Below are 19,877 nucleotides of genomic sequence, written 5' to 3' on the forward strand. Positions count from 1 at the left end.
AATTATACCAAAAATAAAATTATATACAATGGGACTATCAACAGATTTACCGTTAAAATGGCCGTTTCAAACTTTATTCTCAGCGTGTTTTTCGGTCCCATCTCTCTCTCTCTCTCTCTCTCTCAGATCTTCTTGTCGAAGAAACTTCATTGGAACAACGTTTGTAACATCGGCAGTTCCTATTTGAATCTTTGAGATTGTCGGCAAAGGTACAGAGACCCCCCGCCCAAAAAAAAACATATTTCAATCTTGATTTCTTTGTTTTTGGTCTTTTCGTAGGATTCTTGTTTCAAAATGCGGATATATGATGATTTCGATAGAAGTTTGATATTTGATCAAGATATCTTGCCATAATTAACTATCAATCTAATATATAGGTTTTAAGTTGTCAAAGACATTTGCTTTCAAGATTTCAAGATATGAGTATTTGGTAATACATTCTGGGAGTTATATATTTTTTTCTTAACAGAGATGCCATTAACTGTATGTTTGATCTTTTTGGTGGTGTCTTCAGTTTGGTTTTGTTTAATTGGGCATCGAGAATTAGACTGGGGATCCGGAAATTACCATAACAAGTCAAAATATCTGTTGATTTAGATGCTTGGTTGCGAGGGATTGGCAGGGGTTCTTATGAAGAGAGCTGGGACTAGTGAGCTGGATGTGTTCTATCCGGTTAGATCAGAATGTCAAGCCGACGTCCCGAAGACCCGTTTTAAGCTCAGGGTATCTTCTCTTTTGCTCCCGTTTGGTCACTTACTAATTTCATTTTGATTTACATTGTGTGGACTCATTGCTTAACGTATACAAAAAGTTATGTATCACCTTTATGGTTTCTTACCTACATTTCGTTTTACATTGTGTGAATTCATTGCTCCATCTATACAAAAAATTTACCTATAACGTTTATAAGTTTCTTACTTGGGTCTATTAGTATTATGCTTTTTAAACGTTTGACAAGTATCATGATATAATGATTTTTAGTTGAAAATTAGGGTCTTTTAATTTTTGAAAGTATGACAATCTTTTGCAGTTTCATTGTGATATATGCTTATTACTTACAAAATATATATATATATATATATATATATATGTGCTTATATGAGTGTTATGTCTTTATCCAAGTAGAATCTGTTTTACGTTTACTACTATTTATTTGACAGGCTGGAAAAACCCTTAGTGCAAGAAGATGGAACTCTGCATTCTCTCAAGATGGGCATTTGGACATTGCAAAAGTGCTTAGAAGGATCCAACGAGGGGTACACTTTCTAGATTGATGACAATTTAGTTTTACCATATGTATTCAATCTAGCCATGTCTTTTTTCTTTTTTGCATTGAGTTCTACCACTTTAGCACCTTTCAGTATTTTCCGTATTCTGGCTGTTATATAAATTATGAGTTTTTGAGTAGATGAGAAAAATGAATAAATGAGTCATCTGACTGCAAATATCACTGTGATTTGCAATGTATTCATTTACTGCATATTTGGTACTCCTTTCATTTTCAGAAGTTTAAACCCTTTTTTGTAGAATACCGACTCTTTCTACAACTTTTTTGTGTGTGGTAGGGTGTTCATCCTTCAATCAAGGGGGTAGTCTGGGAGTTCTTGTTAGGCTGCTTTGATCCGAACAGCACATTTGAAGAACGGAGTCAGCTCAGGGAACGGCGCAGGTAAAATTTTCCTCTAAAATGTGAAGAATAGTGAATTGGGTTAAGAATTGGAGTAAACAATGGATTATTTATTATCCTCTTTTATTTAGAGTAAGAAAAATCATAGTCGAGTTCTTGGCCTGTCATGGTACTGGAGACATTCTCCTGGTTCCAGGTTTTGGATAATTAGTGGAAGAATGTGTTCTGGGATAAACCATAGACATGAAGATCTGTCACAAAGATCGTAAAATGTAATTCATGCATCAGTACATGGATCTTATCTTTCCCCTTCCCCCGTCATAGGCCAGCCTGCTGAACCATTGAACACGTGATGCAGTTGCATTTTGGTCCAGCCATAGGTCTCAAGTTTGAAATGTTGTCTTCAATACAATGTTGTTTTTGGGATAACTATTTCAAAGTGTTAATTGCTTGCTGGTGCTTTTTTTTTTAGTTGTCGTTCTGTCAATCTTGTGAACATCATTGTTGCTTTTTTCTTCCCCTCTTTTCTTTATAGAACATTTCATTTTTACAAGTTCATTTCTTTATAGAACACAGCGACTTCATACAGAACATTTATCATTTTAGGGAGCAGTATTGGACGTGGAAATCCGAATGTCAAAAGATGGTTCCAGTTATTGGAAGTGGAAAGTTAATTACAGCACCTATCATTGCTGATAGTGGCCAAACAATCAAAAAAAATTCTTCAACACAAAGTGATTTACAAGAACAGAATGGTGGGCAGGTCAATAACGCTGTATCAGACAAGAAAGTGACTCACTGGAAGCAAGCTTTGCATCAAATTGGTATATCCATCACGTGGATTCATTTGCTACTGAATTGACTATCTTTATGCTGCTCAAACTCCATTGAAGTGGCTAGTAAATCAAGCAGTCTAGTTGTATGAAATAGTTCTGCCCTAGCTTATATTCACAGAATTTTTGTAACAAATTATTATAATAGTGGCCCTTCCTGTGCAAAGAGGACTTGATTCCTGGAATAGTGTCGAATACGGAATCTTAATGACAAACTGAGTTACATCAGGGTTCTCATAGTAATTTTGCCTGTTGATTGTGTATACAGCTAAAATCCTAACCCAGAAGTATAACAGTTGCATATGGTTGCCCTATTTTTTTTGTTTTTCTTCTCAATTCAATTCTATTTGGTTATCTTATGGTTGCTAGTAGATGATTTACTACCTGTCAACGATGTCTAATGCCACTTATGCAATTGGGGTTGTAGGTCTTGATGTTGTTCGCACAGACCAAACACTTGTCTTTTATGAGAGTCAAACTAATCAGGCAAAACTTTGGGATGTTCTTGCCATTTATGCTTGGATGGACAATGATATAGGTTATATTCAAGGTGGATTACTGTCGACTTCATTATTTTTCTGTCATTATTTTAGTTTTGAGATAAAATCATTACAGTTGGATCCTTTCTTGAGCAGGAATGAGTGATATTTGCTCACCAATGATAATTCTTTTGGAAAAAGAAGAAGAGGCTTTCTGGTGTTTTGAGCATGCAATGCGAAGGCTGGTACACAGCGATTTTCCTTTCAAACTTGTTATTCAATGACTTTTAATTTTCTCTTATAATTTATGGTTGGTACTTATTGTTTTCTACAAATATATCTTTCCTCCCCAAAAGGTAAAGCTCTTGGAGTAGATTTTAATATCAGTTACATCAAAGAGTTCGATCATACCCGAGCTTTAATTCAATGTCTACATTCACCCTTCTTTGTTTGTCAGTGCCATGTTATCAACTCTCTTTCTAGAATTACATGTTTCAGAAGTATATGTGCACCTGGATATCTAGGGGATGATCCAACAAATTGGAGGTTCTGGTAACATATCCCAGATTTGAAAAGCTGCCTAAGGAGGCTTCTTTGGTGAGATAAGGTGAGGGGAATTTGTTGTAGTTTAAAAAGTTGAAAGTTTGCAGACTGAAAAGTTACAGGACCTCAGGAACATAGACACTTGTTCGGGATACTTGCGAAGCAGATATATTATGGATTTGGGCTGCTTCAGTATGAGTTTGGACATCGGGTTATGAAATTAGGTTTTTGTGATGGAGAGCTAAAGATGACGGGCAGATACTTGTAGAGCCATAGATAACAGTGCCTAGTACTGGTTTGATTAAGAAGACTACAATAGTGCAGAGTCAAGGTCAAAGAACAGTCTGCTGAGAATGGAAGGAAAGGGAAGAATACAGATACATGAAAAAGAATAGGAGAACTTTTTATTTACCTTCATCTGGTTCCTGACAAGTGAAGAATTCTTCTGCATCATATGGGTCTACTGATGTAGGATATATTTGGAGAACTGCATATGTAAGCTTATTCAGTGCACCACGATAATGAAAACTGCGAGTACTAGGTGTAATAGTAATAAAGGAAACGGTTCACACTTCACAGATCTTTTAACCTTCCCCTCTTCCAATAAAACTACGATCCCAGTTTAGCACTCTTTTTCTTTTATGCTGCTGCACTCATTAAGACTCATCAAATGTCTTGTTTTACGTGAAAAGAGTTACTTGTTTGCTTTTAACAGCATTAGAGAAGTGATTTAAGAAGTGTATATACTTGTTTTACCCAGTTTCTCCTCATCATGATTTTACACGATGATATTGGATATATATCCCTTGAGAGGGTTTCACCATCAGCCAAGACAGTAGTTAGAATCCATTTAGTGATGCTGTTGATTTTCTTTTGAGGATTAACTTAAATTTTTGGCCCTAAACGCTTGTGATATATATTGTTTATTGTGTAACCTATGACTCCTGATTTTTTTTTTTTTTTTTAAAAAATTTAAACAGAGAGAAAACTTTAGATGCAGCACAAGTTCAATTGGGGTACAAGCTCAGCTGAGCACACTCTCGCAGATAATCAAAGTCATTGATCCAAAGCTTCATCAACACCTTGGTAAACTATTCCCATTATTTTTGCCTTATTTTTCATATCTAAATCAGTTTTTAAGGTTTGTAAGCTCTCTATTTAGTGTTTATTCCTTCACACCTGCGATCTGGTTGCTTGTCACTCAACTCCATGAAAATTTACACCATTTAAGAATACTGGTGAGAAGAAATAGCAAAATCTGGGTTAAAAATTTGAAATTGTGATTGTGTCCTTGTCTGGTTCCCTCTAATGGGAATTTTGTGAATGCTAGAATGAATAAAACTCAACTAATTTCATTCTATATTGTTTGGAAGTAGCCTGACATGCAGTTTTTAAACATATAATTGTTTTTTTTTATTTGTAAAGTTTTAATAGTTATTTGACTGCTTTGACTATTTCAACAACTTTTCATTTCAAACTAAAGTTTTAGTAAAGTGTTAGTAATTATGTTGTCATGAAAAACTTTTATTTAGCCCCAAGCTACCATCTTACAATGTGGGGAGTCTTTCCTCTTAACTTGCTCCTAATCAACTTGCATGTTTCATATGTTCAACGCATTTTGCAGTGATTTCAAGAATAGTTATGGATCGTATATATTAATAAATCAATTTAAATTTCATTGTGTGCACTGTAATTACAGATCAATCGAGTTTGTGTTAGATGCAGTATCAGACAAACAATGGTAAAGACCATTTTCTAAATTAGTGCTAAAACTATTTTATGCTGTTTTCACTGGCCCCCGCAGCCCCAAAAGAAACAAACACACCAAAAAGAAGCAGCAATAGAGAGGTATCCATTGCTGAGAGAAGGTACCAATAAAAGTAGAAAAATATGCATATCAGAAGCAAATATTATAGATATGCAAGTCGAACAGAAATAAATAAATGATGCCGTGATAGTCCCCCCACCCCCCCCCTCTGACATAGACTGTCACAGACGTGATTTTTAGATGCCTTGGTAGCTGACGAGGCCATCGTTCATCAGCTAAACCCCATTTCTTCTTCCTTACCTTTTTTTTTATTATTTCTTGTGATAAAAATATCATTTCTTCTATTTGGCAGAGGATCTAGATGGTGGCGAATATTTGTTTGCATTCCGCATGCTGATGGTACTTTTCCGGAGAGAGTTTTCCTTTGTGGATGCGTTGTATCTTTGGGAAGTAAGTTGACGCTTGAATCTTTCAAGAAATGGACTGTTTTTCTGTTAAAGATCACTTTTTCATGGAGCATTGAAAGAACTTGAGGTTATTGAATTCAATGTAATAGTATATTGGAGCCTCTATTTTGGCGTTTTTATTGATATACATATTTTGAAGACAAAAATATAATTTGGTTTCAGCTGATGTGGGCCATGGAATACAATCCAAACATCTTCTCATCATATGAGGCGCAAACAAATGCTGGAGATAACAGTGTTGCATCCGAAATAAATGAAAAACTGCTGCAGCAATTTGGAAAATTTGAGAGGAGGAATGTAAAGACTGGAAATATTGAGAGACATAGGGCACTTGCTGTTTTTCTTGTTGCAAGTATTCTTGAGACAAAGAATAAGCGACTTCTAAAGGAAGCTAAGGGTTTGGATGATGTTGTCAGGGTCTCTCTCTCTCTCTCTCCCCCCCCCTCTCTCTCTCTCTCTCCAATGCATGTGCTCACCAATATAATTGTGTGCGCGTACTGCACTTATCTTACAGTGGAACTTTCTCTCTAGATCGTGGGTGACGTAACTGGAAATCTGGATGCTAAAAAGGCATGTAAGGAAGCGTTAAAGATTCACAAAAAGTATCTGAGGAAGGTAGTCTTCTGCCTCTCCTATTTTTAACTTGCATGTGTGAGTCAGTCAGATCTTTCTCTGTCTCTGCTTGTGTCTATAGAAACGCAATTAAAATAAGTTTTTCGCAAAATGTCTCTTCGAACTAAATGTGACAAACATACTTTCTGATATTGATGGGCAATGCTATTCATTTTGCTTCAAAATGAGTGGCAACCATGCCCGATGAGTTTATGTAGTTTGTTCTTGTTAAATTTCTTGCTTGTATAGAATTTATGTTTCATAAAAATCAAATAGCTTAGCAGAGCTGTATGTTGATGCAGGCCAGCAAGTCATAGGTAATGCTTAGGATCATCAATCACCCCAATCTTTACATGCTCCAAGGAGGCTGCATTGGGGCTCACTTTGCTCAGGTGTTGACTTATTTTTTATAGAGCTCACTTCGGTTATAGTAACTCTCTTCCTCTCTACCTTCCCCTATCGTTAAAAGCAGATGCCATTTTTGAAAAGTCAGAGTTGCAGGCTTAGTACCCCAAGATTTGTTGTGATATGCTTCTGCAGCATCATGGTGCTTTTGAGTTTTATTTGAAAAAGGGTTTCAGCCGAAGATGGTCCATGTATTTTCACTTCTTTACTTTCCACACTTCCTTCTCTGGCTTAGACTACTGTCTTTTTATTACTTTCATTTTCACTATCTAAGACAGTTCATATTATTTATTTCTTTCATAAAGTTAATTGCCAAAGAAAGAATATCAAACAAGATATGGTTAGAGTATTATATTGATTGTCAGAGATATCCTTTCATTCAAAGCATTAAGGATGCAAGGAGGTGATGATGGTGCATGCATGTTAGCTTTTAGTCTCTTAGCAGCAGCATATATGCACAGGCAACATTTTTTGCAGTGGTCAGGACAGCCTGCCCAAAAATGAAAACAAAAAAAAAAAAAAAAAACAGGGAAAAAAAAAAATCTAGTTAGCGGAGCAGATATTTCATTTCCAAAAAAAAAAAAAAAAAACAAAAACAAATACCTGTTCCAGAGGTCAAATAATGATGAAAATGGAAAATACATTTTTAAAGAGTACATATTAGGAAGCTTTTTGGGATTTGGATAATGAGATGAGATGAGTTGAGATAATTTTAGATGAGTTGAATAAAATATTGTTAGAATATTATTTTTTAATATTATTATTGTTTTGGGATTTGAAAAAAATAAATTATTTACTATATTTTATATGAAAAATTGAGAAAGTTGTAATGATGAGATGAGATGAGTTAAAGTGATTATTGAATCCAAATCGGGCGCATTAATCTAGCTCAATTGTTCAGGATAAGGATCATTTTGATTTTAAGTAAAATAAATAGTATTAACTTAATATAAAAGCATCCAAATATATTTATCACTCAAATTGTCAATATATATAACATTAAATGATTTAAATATTTAATTTTTTTATGCTAAATTTATAGTATTTAGAGAATCATGTTCTGTCTACACGAGGGATTCCAGGAAATAAAGAGGATTGATTTCCTTTGGTTGTACCGTTGTGTACTTCGAAGAAAAAAAAATAATGCCTATGTAATAAATAACAATCAATTTGTTCAACTCTTCCCAAAACATAATCTTCATCAATAAATAATTTAAAGGCTTAAAAAAAAGTTTTCACAAAATATATGAACAATATCTTTCTCCACAAAATGTCAAGTGATTGGATCTGTTATCTTCTATCAGTTTAAATTTGTGGGATACATAGTAATTTATTAAAAAAAAAAAAACTTTTATAATAGTGAAAAATACTTGATCATCAGCAATATTATTTGACCCTCATTCAACAATATGCATGCAAGATTCCCTAATATCATTTCTTACAAGATAGGACCAGACCATTCTTCTGAGTATTTTCCCTTAATTTCATGCATAGTTTCTATGTATCTGAGAAACCAGCAACCATCAACAACCAATTAGCAAATGAAAAGTGGCTTGTCATCATTTCATTTATCATCATCCTTTCATTATCCTTCAATGTGATAATAAATGATTGAGAGAGTCTATTTATCATCTAATAATTTGATAGCACACAAGGAATGATCGATGATTAAGTCTCATTTGTTTTCGCAGATAAGATGAGTTGAGATAAAAATTAAAAGTTGAATAAAATATTGTTAGAATATATTTTTTTAATATTATTTTTATTTTGAAATTTGAAAAAGTTGAATTGTTTATTTTATTTTGTATGAAAATTTGATAAAGTTGTAATGATGAGATAATAATAGTTGTGAAAACAAACGAGACTGAAAGAATAGTGAATAGAATTATTCTTAACAAACGGTATATATATCTATATATATATATATATATATATATATATATATGTGAATATCTGAAAGAAGACCCATTAAAACCACCTAAATTTAGGATTTATCATCGGTTCTTTTCCACATCATTCACACCTAAATTTTCGACCAGCTTATGGTTTTGATTCATGGGTAAAAGCAACTAACAGCTGCATAGCCATCAAAGTCACGAAATGAGCGATACATTGCCTAGCTAGCTAAGAACAATATGGCTCAATTTGTATTTTATAGATCAGTCGTCAAACTATAATTTCTGGCAAGAATGTCCAACAACAAGGTGAAAGGCCTCCTGAAAGGCCTACGATACATTTCTCAAATTTTTGCAGATAATGAAAAAGAACCTGAAATTCAGATTGGCTTACCCACAGATGTGAAGCATGTCGCCCATATAGGATGGGATGGTCCTTCTGTAAATTCTCCCACCCGGGTACGTAAAGTTTCTTCCTGATCTGTTTCTCCTTCCCTTTTGCTTTCCTGTAAGAATCTTTGATCACGATTCTCATGATCATGTCGGCCATGTTCTCATAATGAATTAATGCAGATGAATGAATTTAAATCGCCTTCTGGATTTTCTTCAGAATCGTTAATTCTCCCCGAAGATCACACGAGAGACAATAATGGTATCAAATCGATTCCCCAATTTATATATATATATACGCGCACACACACATACTTCATCTATGAAGATTGCTAGAAATGATTCATATTTTCTACCATTTTCGCTTTGTTTTCAAAGGTTATTTTGATTACTAGATAGGATCAAAATACACCATAATTAACATTAATGTCAACTGTTAATTCCACCTCCCATGCTTGTTAGTTTCATAAGCAAATTGCACCTACGTAGATTCATGCATGCAAGGTGATATTTGACGTTAGACCTTCTTCTTTTTTTAATATATATATATATATATATATATATGATGATATTAGACGTTATATCTATCTACATGATTATTGTGTTGATCCAAACTAACCAAGATTCAGGTAGGAGAAGTGCAGGGGCTCCAAATTCTCCTGCCAAAGAGTCGTCGGAACCGCCGAGGTCATCGCGACGTCAATCATCGTCATCATCAACAATCGAAAGTGTCACCGACTCTCCTAATAGGGGGAAATTAGAAAAGCCAAAACAATCGAGAAAGTCATCTAAAAGTTCTATCAAGGACTCACCTGATGGCACCAAAGTTACCCGAGTCACCTGCAGGTTACCCTCAGATTCCAACCAAGCTGGGAGCGTGTCACCAGCACATGATCACGGCCACCTTCCAGTTCCAGATATCCCTAAAAAGGCTGGACGAAAGAAATCAAAGGAGCATTCTCTTAGTAATGGGTCAAAAAAATCATCAAGATCATTAAAATCTCAAGATTCTCCTGAAATATATCATGAATCTTCATTTTCTCATGCTGAGACATATCAATCTCCATTCTCAGATCCAGGTCCTGGATCTGAATCTATATCCACATAAAAAAAAAATGAACTTTATCCACAAACCTTCAATCTATATTGTTGCACTTTACACATTAATTGGTAGCTAGAATAGACTCTTAGTTGAGATCATTTCTCTATTTTTCCACTCTTTTTCTTCTTCATGGAGCCATGATACACAAAAATTATTGGAGCTAATTTTTTTTCTTTTAATTCATCCTTTGTTGAATGTGTTATTTCTTGGTTTTTGCATTTTTTTTTCTTGCTTGATGAGATCTGAATCGAAACAATTTCGTTTGGATCTCACACGAAATGTATCAACCTTGCAATTGTCATCAAATCTAGAGTTCCCCATTTGAGTTGCTTCCCAAGTTCCAACCAAAAAAGGAAAGGGAATTGAGTAGCAAGAATTGCATACCAATTTGAGTGCATCTTTTGTCCACATTTGGTGTAGAAACAAAGATGAAAAAAGTTGTCTCACCAAAGAATGTTCACCAAAAGTAAAAAAACACCCTAGACCCTATGAAAAAGTTTTAGGTGTAAGATGTAAAAGTGAATAATGACTGATGCATAATAAATTACCACCAAAGAATGTTTACTAAAGTTGTGAAAGATTCAATAAAAATATCAAAGATGTATAAATGGACTGAGTGACAAAGAACTATAATAATAACTATTAACTCCACTTTATGTTAGAGGTGCTACCCACCCCTTACGGGCAGGGTAGCCCCCACCCCGCCCCCGCATGGGCAGGGTTTTACTTTTTCGCCCCGCCCCCGGAATGCGGGGGCGGGGTACCCTATCCCGGATAACGAGGTGGGGGGGTCAAGCCGTCTTTCCCCTCCCCCCCCCCCAGCCCATTTTTGGCCCAGAAACTGTTGAATAAAAAAAATAAAAATAAAAATAAAAGAAGATAAAAAAAATTTGATTAAAAGAAAGTTACATGAATAAAAATAATATATGTAATACAAATTTACTAATTTAGACTCTAATGAAGTACTACTACAAACTACAAGTCTACTACCTAATAAACTAATAAATAATAATAATAACTAAATTATTACAAAAATAAAATGGAAAGTCTAAACAATTACAAAATTACAAACAAAAAAGTGTCAAAAGGACATTGTATCAACATTACAAAATTACAAATCAAATATTGCAATCTTTTGGCTGTGACATTTGGGGCAACCTGGATGGGTAGTTTTTTCAGGCTTGAGCACATATTCATATTGCAGTGGAGGTAGACATCGTCTGAGTTGTCTCATATGTTGCTGCAATAATGAATATTAAAATTAATACTGATGAAATCGAAATGAAAATAAATAAATCAAAATAATAAAATAAAAAGTAAAAACAACAATTACTAGATGGTTCAGATCCAGACTAATCACCACCCTCTTCGTCGGTCTCTTTAAAATCTAAAACATCCGAAACATAAGTATCATTTCTCATCATCTAACTCTATGTGCATATCAATGCCTCCACAATTGTAGGAAACAATGAACTACGGAAAGAATTCAATATATGCCCTCTGGTACTAAAGGCTGACTTCGAGACAACGGTGCTAATAGGGATGGCCAACATGCAACGGGCAATCTAAAAAAGGATGGGATTTTCTTTGATGTTGCATTCCACCATCCTAATATGTCGAAACCATCATCATCTTGAATAAGATCCCCTGACAAATAGTTGTCTAACTCAAACCACCTCCGTAAATTGACGGACTAGTGTGGGATTATGTGTGAGGGTCTTAGTCCACGCCAATCTACCCTTCTTTGTTACCTCGGTGTCTAGAGGAAGTGTTGGGATAGGTGTAGGTGTAGTAAATACAGTACCACCCTTAATTGCATTAAGCTCATCATATAATTTAGCCAAGGTATCTCGGTCCATCTCACCAATAAGATCAGTTTATACCTGATCGTGCGCAAGTCTCAAACTATATAACACGCCTGAAATTTTCAGATGGGGATTAAGAATAATAGCCACATATAACAAAATATTTAGTCTAGTCAAATCTCTCTAATACTTGTCATATTTGACCCTCACGGTCAATGTCATCCCCCACATCGTTAGATTGGAACCCCTACACATGTCGTCTAATTCTTCTTTCACTTTACATATTTGTTGACAAAATTCATGAGATGTAGGGTACAAAAAATCAGATAACCTCAATGTGACATCGTAAAAAAGTCTGAGAAAATCAACAAAAGTAGAAATTGCCTCTCAATCATCATCATTAGGCTTTCCTAATCCCCCGTGCTCATCAAAGTATTTGACATATTGAATGTCTTCATCACCTAATAATTGAAAGACTACTTTATATTCTTGAACCGCCTCCAATATCAAAAAGGTTGAGTTCCATCTGGTAGGAACATCAGTATAAAGACTCTTCTTTGATATTATGCCCACAGTCTTCGCAACAATCTTGAATTTCTCCAATCTAGAAGGAGAAGACCTCACAAACTTCATAGCCAGTCTAACTCGTGCAACCGAGTCATCAACATCTTTCAACCCCTCAGTCACAATTAGATTCAAGATATGTGCAGAACATCTAACATGCAAATATTCACCACCCAAGAATGTCTTATTTGTCTCTCTAATATAAGTCTTCAGATATCCCAAGGCGACATTATTAGACGAGACATTATCAATCGAAACTGTCAAAACCTGTGCTAACCTCCACTCCTTTGTTGAGGTCTCCAAGGCCTTCCCAATCGTCTCACCCTTGTGATCAGTTATTTGACAAAACTTAATAATCTTTTTATGAAGAATCCAATCAGAATCAATAAAATGAACAGTCAAAGACATATAATTGAAATTTTGGACAGAAGTTCAAGTATCGGTAGTGAGGCAAACTACCAAACCAGTCAATTGGCCCCTCAAAACATCTTTATCTTTCAAGTACATCTTTTTAATATCCTTTGCCACGGTGTGGCGAGAAGGAAACATAAATCTAGGTTCCAATTCTTGGACAAATTCTTGAAACATTCTCTCATTCACAAACTAAAAATATAGCTCGTCTATGATAATCATACGAGTTAACTTCCTTCTACACTCATCAGCATTATACTTCATATGCTCCTTCAACGTTGGACCCCCACTACTCTCATCCACCATTTTTTTTAGTCCAATATCTAGTCTAGATTGACTCTTCTCAAATAAGGATATTGGACTCTTTTTGCATTGCTCCTCTAAATGAACCTTTAACTGAGATGTATCATGTTTCCTATAGTGACATCCATATATTTTTCCACAATAATTACATTTAGTTTGGAGGTTATTGGGGTCACCACCCTCTAGTTTGGTAAAATTAAACCAAACTACGGAAACAAGTCCTTGCTTTATGTGGGCTTGGGGGCTGGGCAAGGTGTACTCCCACTCCCAGGAGTTGGAGTAGGGTTAGGTTCTAGGGCAAGAGTACTGGTAGGGGTAGGAGAGCTATCAGTGAAATATAATTGAGAAGACATTCCTGATTCCACAACACAATAAAAAATTATAAAATCAATCGACACACGACATAAAAAAATCATAATAATACACCACACATGAAAAAACAAAAGAGCAAAGCCAACACAATTTAGGAGTTTCGATTTAGGGGTTTCAATCCAAAACCCCTAAATAAATTGATTTAAGGCTCGTTTGTTTTCACAGATAAGATGAGTTGAAATTAAAGTTATAAAGTTGAATAAAGTATTGTTAGAATATATTTTTTAATATTATTTTTATTTTAGGATTTGAAAAAGTTGAATTATTTATTTTATTTTGTATTGGAAATTAAAAAAGTTGTAATGATTAGATGAAATGAGATGAGATGTTTTCTGAAAACAAACGAAGCCTTAGGGGTTTCAATCCCTAAATTGAAATTTCATGGATTTCAATCGAAACCTCTAAATCAATTTAGGTTTTTGGATTGAACCCTAAAGGATTAAACCCCTAAATAAATTGATTTAGGGGTTTCAATCGAAACCCATAAATTGAAATTTCATGGATTTCAATTGATTTAAGGTTTCGGATTGAACCTCTAAATTGATTTAGGGGTTCAATCTGAAACTCCTAAATAAATTGATTTAAGGGTTTCAATCGAAACCCCTAAATTGAAATTTCAGAGGTTTCAATTGAAACCTCTAACTCAATTTAGGGTTTCGGATTGGAACCCTAAATTGATTTAAGGTTCCTAATCCGAACACCCAAAAACTACCCGCTAAAAAAAAAAAAAAAAAAAGGAACAAATAGAGGCGACATCAATTTCAAACACATGAACTAATCAGAATCCACAGCACACAAATTCACAATCATTGTCATCCTCTATCTCCGATTCAACTCATCATTTCCCCAATCTTCAATCCAAAATTCAAAAAATAAAATCTAGATCCAGGACTGGGAGTCTTACCTTTGGAGTTTGGCGCAACGAATGTAAAGTTGCAAAACTCAAACGATGGTGGACTTGTGGTGCTCGTGCAGTCGACGATCGTGCGAGAGAGAGAAGAGATCAAGAGAGAGAGACCGAAAGATTGAGAAAGCATGAGAGAGTGAGTCTGAGAGTGAGAGAAAGAGAGAGTGAGTATGTGAGAGAGGAGAGTTGAAGAAGACACGATGCGAGGGATAGAGAAAACTTAACTAAAGTTGAAACAGTACCGTTTCAATTACTCATGAGTTTTTTTTATATATAAGCACACACCTACTCTATGTACAAATATATCATATGGTTTCGTTTGATAAGTAAATTCATCTTAATTTATTATTATAATTTTTTTAAATCTCAACATAAAATATAATAAATAATTTAATTTTTTTAATTTTAAAATAATAATAATATTAAAAAATAATATTTAAATAATATTGTATCATCTCAATTTAATTCAGTTTTACGTTTAAACACAATCATAATATTTTTCTCGAGAAGACTATGAGAGTGGCATGCTAGCTAGCTAGCTCAAGCTAGCTTCCAATCCACTGACCTCGTCATTACAGAAGTTGTCCAATCAAGTCAATAGATGCCCATAGGAATCGATTGCAGGCCCAAACAATATTGTAAGTTCCAATGCACTTTAATGAGTTTAACTGCACTACTGTATATATGGCCAGCCGGTAAAAGAGAGATTTGCATTTGTCTCCATCCACCGATCTTTTTATTTATTCATTTATTTTTGTGCTCGATGTTGCCTAAAATCACATATCGGACAAAAGCATGTTTGAGGTTGATACAGCCAAACACTATCCTTTCCTAGCTCCGACCTAAAAGTAAAAGAAGCAAAAATTTCTCTCTACAAACAACAAAGGATAAAGATAGGATTTATATCTTTCTACTGTTTATTTATTATTTTTTTATATTTTATTTTTTTTAATTTTTAATTTTATTTAATGGTTAAATAATAATTATTAATAAAATTATATATTTTTTAAATTTTTTTTAATAATTAAAAATGTTAAAAAAATACTTAAAATAAAACTCAAATACATTGGATAGTAAGAAGATATTAACTCAATCACTACCCAACAACAAATACACAAAGAAAAATGATAAAATAACTACTCCTTTACAATTTGTCTACAAACTTCTAATAAAATAATATATTTTTTAAAATATTTATTTTAATTTTAATTTTAATTTTAATTTGATGTGTTTGAAATTTAAAAAATATTATTTTATAATAAGTTGTAAATAAATTGTAGTTGGATATTGTAAGGCTATCATCTCTCATGTGCAAATAGAAGAACACAATTGGGTCCCAAAAATTTTAAAAAAAAAAAAAAAAAAAAAAAAAAACAACATATTAATGCACTAAATTTGCAAATTCATGAGATAAAACCATACTATATGCAATTATCTCTTCACAAAATACCATAATTACATAATTTATCATTCTCCCCCCCACAAACACACCCAAATATTCTTTTTCCCAAATCAGTGTTAACCTGTTCATTTTGTTAAGCCCCTAATCTCTGTCTTTAAAACTCTATCCTAAGTATTAATCAAGCAAAAGATAAACAAACAAAAATCCAAGAAACAATTGCAGCATATCATGAGGAACAAGAAGCTGTGAATTAGAACCCCCAGTGAAAAGGACGGCATTGGGAATGACTGGTTTGCTGCTGCAGACCTTCAATTGCCCCCAAGTGGCCCTACCATTAGAGCCCAATCCCTCGTCCACACAGAGTTCTGGGTTCCCTGCCAGCTTTAGTTTCAGCTTCCCACCAAATTTGGCTGGGAACTTGGCAGAGAATGGGACTCTTCCACTCAAATTGTTGTTCTCCAGATTGATTTCACTCACAGACTCCAAAAGGCCAAACTCCACAGGCACAGTCCCTTCAAGATTGTTGTTATCAAGACCCAAGTAACATAAGTTTCTCAAATGCACACCCATGGAAGCCGGGATGTTCCCAACCAGGCCAGCGTTTGAGAGCCCGACCCCCAAAACACCCCCGAGCTCTTCCCAAATTTCCGGAATCTGTCCTCCCAATAAATTCCCACTCAAGTACACTTCCTTCAATCTGGGCATTTCCCCTAAGATTAATGGAACCCCAAAATTGCCAAAATGGTTGTAGCTCAGGTCCAAGAACTCCAGGCTCTGTAGTCTCCTTAAATCCTCTGGGATTTTGCCAAAGAGTCGATTGTAGCTCAAATCCAGCTTCAAGAGCTCCGTTAGATTACCCAGAGTGTCAGGGACGTCTCCATCAAAATGATTATGACTCAGGTCAAGAACCTTCAGATTCTTCAGCTTGGCCAGATTTGAAGGGACCCCACCGCTGAGTTGATTTCTCGAGAGCGTAATCTCTTCGAGTTTAACCAAATCACCAACCACGTTTGGGATATCCCCGTAGACTCCGTTTCCTGTCATAACGACCCTTCTTAAGCTTGTATAGTTCCGGATTATGCCACTGAGTGGCCCGACTAAAGATGGGTTATCGACGAACACGAGCTCTTCGAGAGTGGACAAGAAACTCGGCGAAGCGACATGAGGGAACGAAACACTCTGCGTTGCATTGTTGAAGCATTTGTAGAAGAAGAGCTTGCGGAGAAACTTGAAGGAGGTGAAGAGTAGTGGGTCGAGGGCGGAGAACTCTGGGGAGCAAGGGGGTTGGGAGCGTAGTCCGAGACGTACCCGAAGCTGAGCTCGGTGACATGGAACGTTTCGTTGGCCGCATCTTCATCGTCAGAGAAGTAGTCGCAGACGACGCCGTGCGGGCGGAGGAGCACAAGTCGTCGGAGAAGAGGGAGCGCCAGGCGATGGTGGGGTTAATGGAGTGGAGGACCCGATAGACAGCGTCTTGCTCGGCCGGGTTCAGCAGAGGTTGCTGCTGATGCGAAACAATGACAAGGGATAATAGTGTCGAAAGGAAGACGAGGGAAAAACCAGAAACCGGATGGAACAGAGCCATTGTTGTGGAGAAGGGTAAAAGCTTGTGAGAAGCTTTGAAGGTTTTGTTGGAGTATAAATATAATAAGATCTAGTGAGAGAGGAAGAGATCAGAGTTAATGGAGAGGTGGAGAAAGGACATGTTGGGCTACAATGGAGGGAGGAGGGTGGGGTTTCTCAGGCACCGAGCATGAGAGGAAATGGTTGGATCATTGAGATTTTGAGGACACTTAAAAGTTTGGTTTTGGTTTCGGTTTGCTCTTGTCGGTGCCTGAAGCCTCAGCCTGTCTCTGCTTTCTGTTTCTGCAGCAGATTTGTGTCCTACTTTTACCGATCTGGTCTTGTTTGGACTGCGTTGCTGTACTTCTAGTAAAACCATATGAGCATTCACCTCTCTATTAGTAGGAGTGTTAATTTCTCTCTATTAATAGGAGTGTTAATTTTCTTCTTTTCATCACTTTTACATTGTGATTATTATATTGGGATGTTCGTTTATTTTGTTATAAAATCCCGTCACCTCATCTTTTCTTTTTCTAATAAAATTTACTTGATTAAAAAAAAAAATAGAATTGTTAATTTTTCTTTTTTTATTATAATTTTATAAGTTTACTACTCCCTATCATCTATTTAATACTCTACAATATATTTAAATTTTTTTATTATTTTTTTAACATTCTTAATCATTAAGAAAAAATTAAAAAATATACAATTTTACTAATAGTGACTTTCTTAATTATTCGGGTTCCATTTAGATAATGAGTTAAGATGAAAGTTGTATGTTAAATAAAATATTATTAAAATATAATTTTTTAATATTATTATTGTTTTGAGATTTAAAAATTTTGGATAGTTTATTATATTTGTATGAAAATTAGAGAAAGTAGTAATAATGATATGAGATGAAACATTTCTTATATCCAAATGAAGCCTAAGTATCAAAAATTAAAAAAAAAATAAAGGGAGTAATAAATGGGTGATAGAAAATAGTAAACCTATCATTATTCATTTTTTTAGATGGAAAAAATTAAGAAAATAATATCATATAATTATATCTATGATTTTTTAAACAAATTTATTTTAAATAATATATTTATTTATAAAATAATTAAAAGGTAATGTTAAGGAAAATTTCTAAATATATAATTCCCGCACATGTATTTTATAAAAAAGTGAATTATATCATGAAAAAATTAATTTTTCACGATATAGTGTACTTTTTATAAAGAAAAACGTTTGTTGCAAGTGCCCAATATAAACGACGTGCAAGCGGGATTGATATGGAAACCACTCATCGCAAACCCTTCTAATTCAAAATACTACTAGACTGTGAGAGAGAGCCAATGAAAGAGATCGAGCTGATGAGACAGAGAAAAAGCTTATGAGAGAGAACATGTGCTATTAAAGAAAAAAATAAAATAATAATATGCGTTTAACATGATATGGATGACTGCACGTCAATTGTATCTAACGACTGTATATAGAAGAACTATTTTATAAATGAGTGTACCATGTTTATACTTTAAAACTTGTATATATCATTGTTCATAACTAAAATAATAATCGATTTAAAATATATGTTCGACTTAAAATATAATTATATAAAAAAATTACTCGTTTAAAAGTAAATTAATTATTTTTTTGATAAATACATTACAATATAACGATTATATGGTTTTTTTTTTCCCTTAAAACGGACTATTTAAATAGTTATGATATATCATAATTTTAATTTAATATTTATATTATAAGAACATAATTATTAGCCGTATTTACGACATGACTTATTTTCCACGCAATTACAAGACGATCGCTAACCGATAAGACTGATACAGTTCCTGGAAAGCAACGGAAGAATAATTTGGGAAAGCAATAAGGGCATAATAGACTTTCCGCAGAAGACCGTACATCTTCACATTTTCGCTTTTTAATAAATTTGAAAGACTTGTGTCTGGATAACCCATTGGCAATTTTAAAGCCAGAAATACTAATCTCACCGAAACTGTGTCCGAATCATCTTTTTTTTTTTTTTAATGATTAATAAAATATTTTTTTTAATAATATTATAAATTTTTTATTTTTTTAAAATATTTATGATGATTAAAAAAATACATAAAAAATAAAGAAAAATAAAAAAATAAAATATGCTTTTCGAGACACACATTCTAGACAAATTTTCGGTAGGTATAGACTTATAGTGTTACTCTTTTAAAACATCTCATTCTGCCGATGTTAGCATTGGTTTTTCTACATATATATTTTTAAAATTACATTTTTTAAAAATTGATTTTGAATATAAAAAAAACTTTCACATTAAATTATACATTTTTTAATCAAATAATAATATTTTTTTTATTTTTTATTTTTTCCTTAAAATCATTATTTTTTATATATTTTATAATTAGAATCATGTATTTAAAAATATAAATTTC

The 19,877-nt window shown here is 34.1% G+C and overlaps 2 protein-coding genes and 1 pseudogene across 7 annotated transcripts; 2 read left to right on the forward strand and 1 right to left on the reverse strand.

The window, feature by feature from the left end:
• Positions 1-41: 41 nt before the first annotated feature.
• Positions 42-7,028, forward strand: LOC121250751 (rab GTPase-activating protein 22-like). 6 transcript variants are annotated; one of them, XR_005937848.1, is made up of 13 exons: positions 42-209; positions 598-723; positions 1,161-1,256; positions 1,566-1,669; positions 2,234-2,451; positions 2,888-3,010; positions 3,096-3,184; positions 4,463-4,568; positions 5,603-5,700; positions 5,880-6,134; positions 6,249-6,332; positions 6,632-6,721; positions 6,823-7,028. XR_005937848.1 is itself a non-coding variant. In XM_041149956.1 (12 exons), the coding sequence occupies exons 2-12, from the start codon at positions 598-600 to the stop codon at positions 6,644-6,646; spliced, it is 1,314 nt and encodes a 437-aa protein (XP_041005890.1). In that variant the 5' UTR covers positions 42-209; the 3' UTR covers positions 6,647-7,028. The 6 variants fall into 6 exon arrangements, 3 of the variants coding, with proteins under 3 accessions (XP_041005890.1, XP_041005892.1, XP_041005891.1); XR_005937850.1 differs by having other exon boundaries at positions 47-209; positions 623-723; XR_005937849.1 differs by having other exon boundaries at positions 48-209; positions 515-723; positions 6,870-7,028.
• A 1,781-nt stretch (positions 7,029-8,809) lies between these two features.
• Positions 8,810-10,438, forward strand: LOC121250753 (CRIB domain-containing protein RIC6-like). Its single transcript, XM_041149959.1, has 3 exons — positions 8,810-9,088; positions 9,203-9,281; positions 9,649-10,438. The coding sequence occupies exons 1-3, from the start codon at positions 8,924-8,926 to the stop codon at positions 10,125-10,127; spliced, it is 723 nt and encodes a 240-aa protein (XP_041005893.1). The 5' UTR covers positions 8,810-8,923; the 3' UTR covers positions 10,128-10,438.
• A 5,453-nt stretch (positions 10,439-15,891) lies between these two features.
• Positions 15,892-17,604, reverse strand: LOC121248090 (annotated as a pseudogene).
• Positions 17,605-19,877: the final 2,273 nt, after the last annotated feature.

Source organism: Juglans microcarpa x Juglans regia, chromosome 2D (genome assembly GCF_004785595.1).
Source record: "Juglans microcarpa x Juglans regia isolate MS1-56 chromosome 2D, Jm3101_v1.0, whole genome shotgun sequence".
Classification (NCBI taxonomy): Eukaryota; Viridiplantae; Streptophyta; class Magnoliopsida; order Fagales; family Juglandaceae; genus Juglans; species Juglans microcarpa x Juglans regia.

What these genes read in the sequence shown, in the direction of transcription:
- LOC121250751 (XM_041149956.1), top strand. Translation starts at nt 598, where the DNA reads ATGCTTGGTTGCGAGGGATTGGCAGGGGTTCTTATGAAGAGAGCTGGG. An exon ending in AGACCCGTTTTAAGCTCAGG is followed by an intron (nt 724 to 1,160) that starts GTATCTTCTCTT and finishes TTTATTTGACAG; the next exon opens with GCTGGAAAAACCCTTAGTGC. An exon ending in CAGCTCAGGGAACGGCGCAG is followed by an intron (nt 1,670 to 2,233) that starts GTAAAATTTTCC and finishes TTATCATTTTAG; the next exon opens with GGAGCAGTATTGGACGTGGA.
- LOC121250753 (XM_041149959.1), top strand. Translation starts at nt 8,924, where the DNA reads ATGTCCAACAACAAGGTGAAAGGCCTCCTGAAAGGCCTACGATACATT. An exon ending in CTGTAAATTCTCCCACCCGG is followed by an intron (nt 9,089 to 9,202) that starts GTACGTAAAGTT and finishes GAATTAATGCAG; the next exon opens with ATGAATGAATTTAAATCGCC. An exon ending in TCACACGAGAGACAATAATG is followed by an intron (nt 9,282 to 9,648) that starts GTATCAAATCGA and finishes ACCAAGATTCAG; the next exon opens with GTAGGAGAAGTGCAGGGGCT.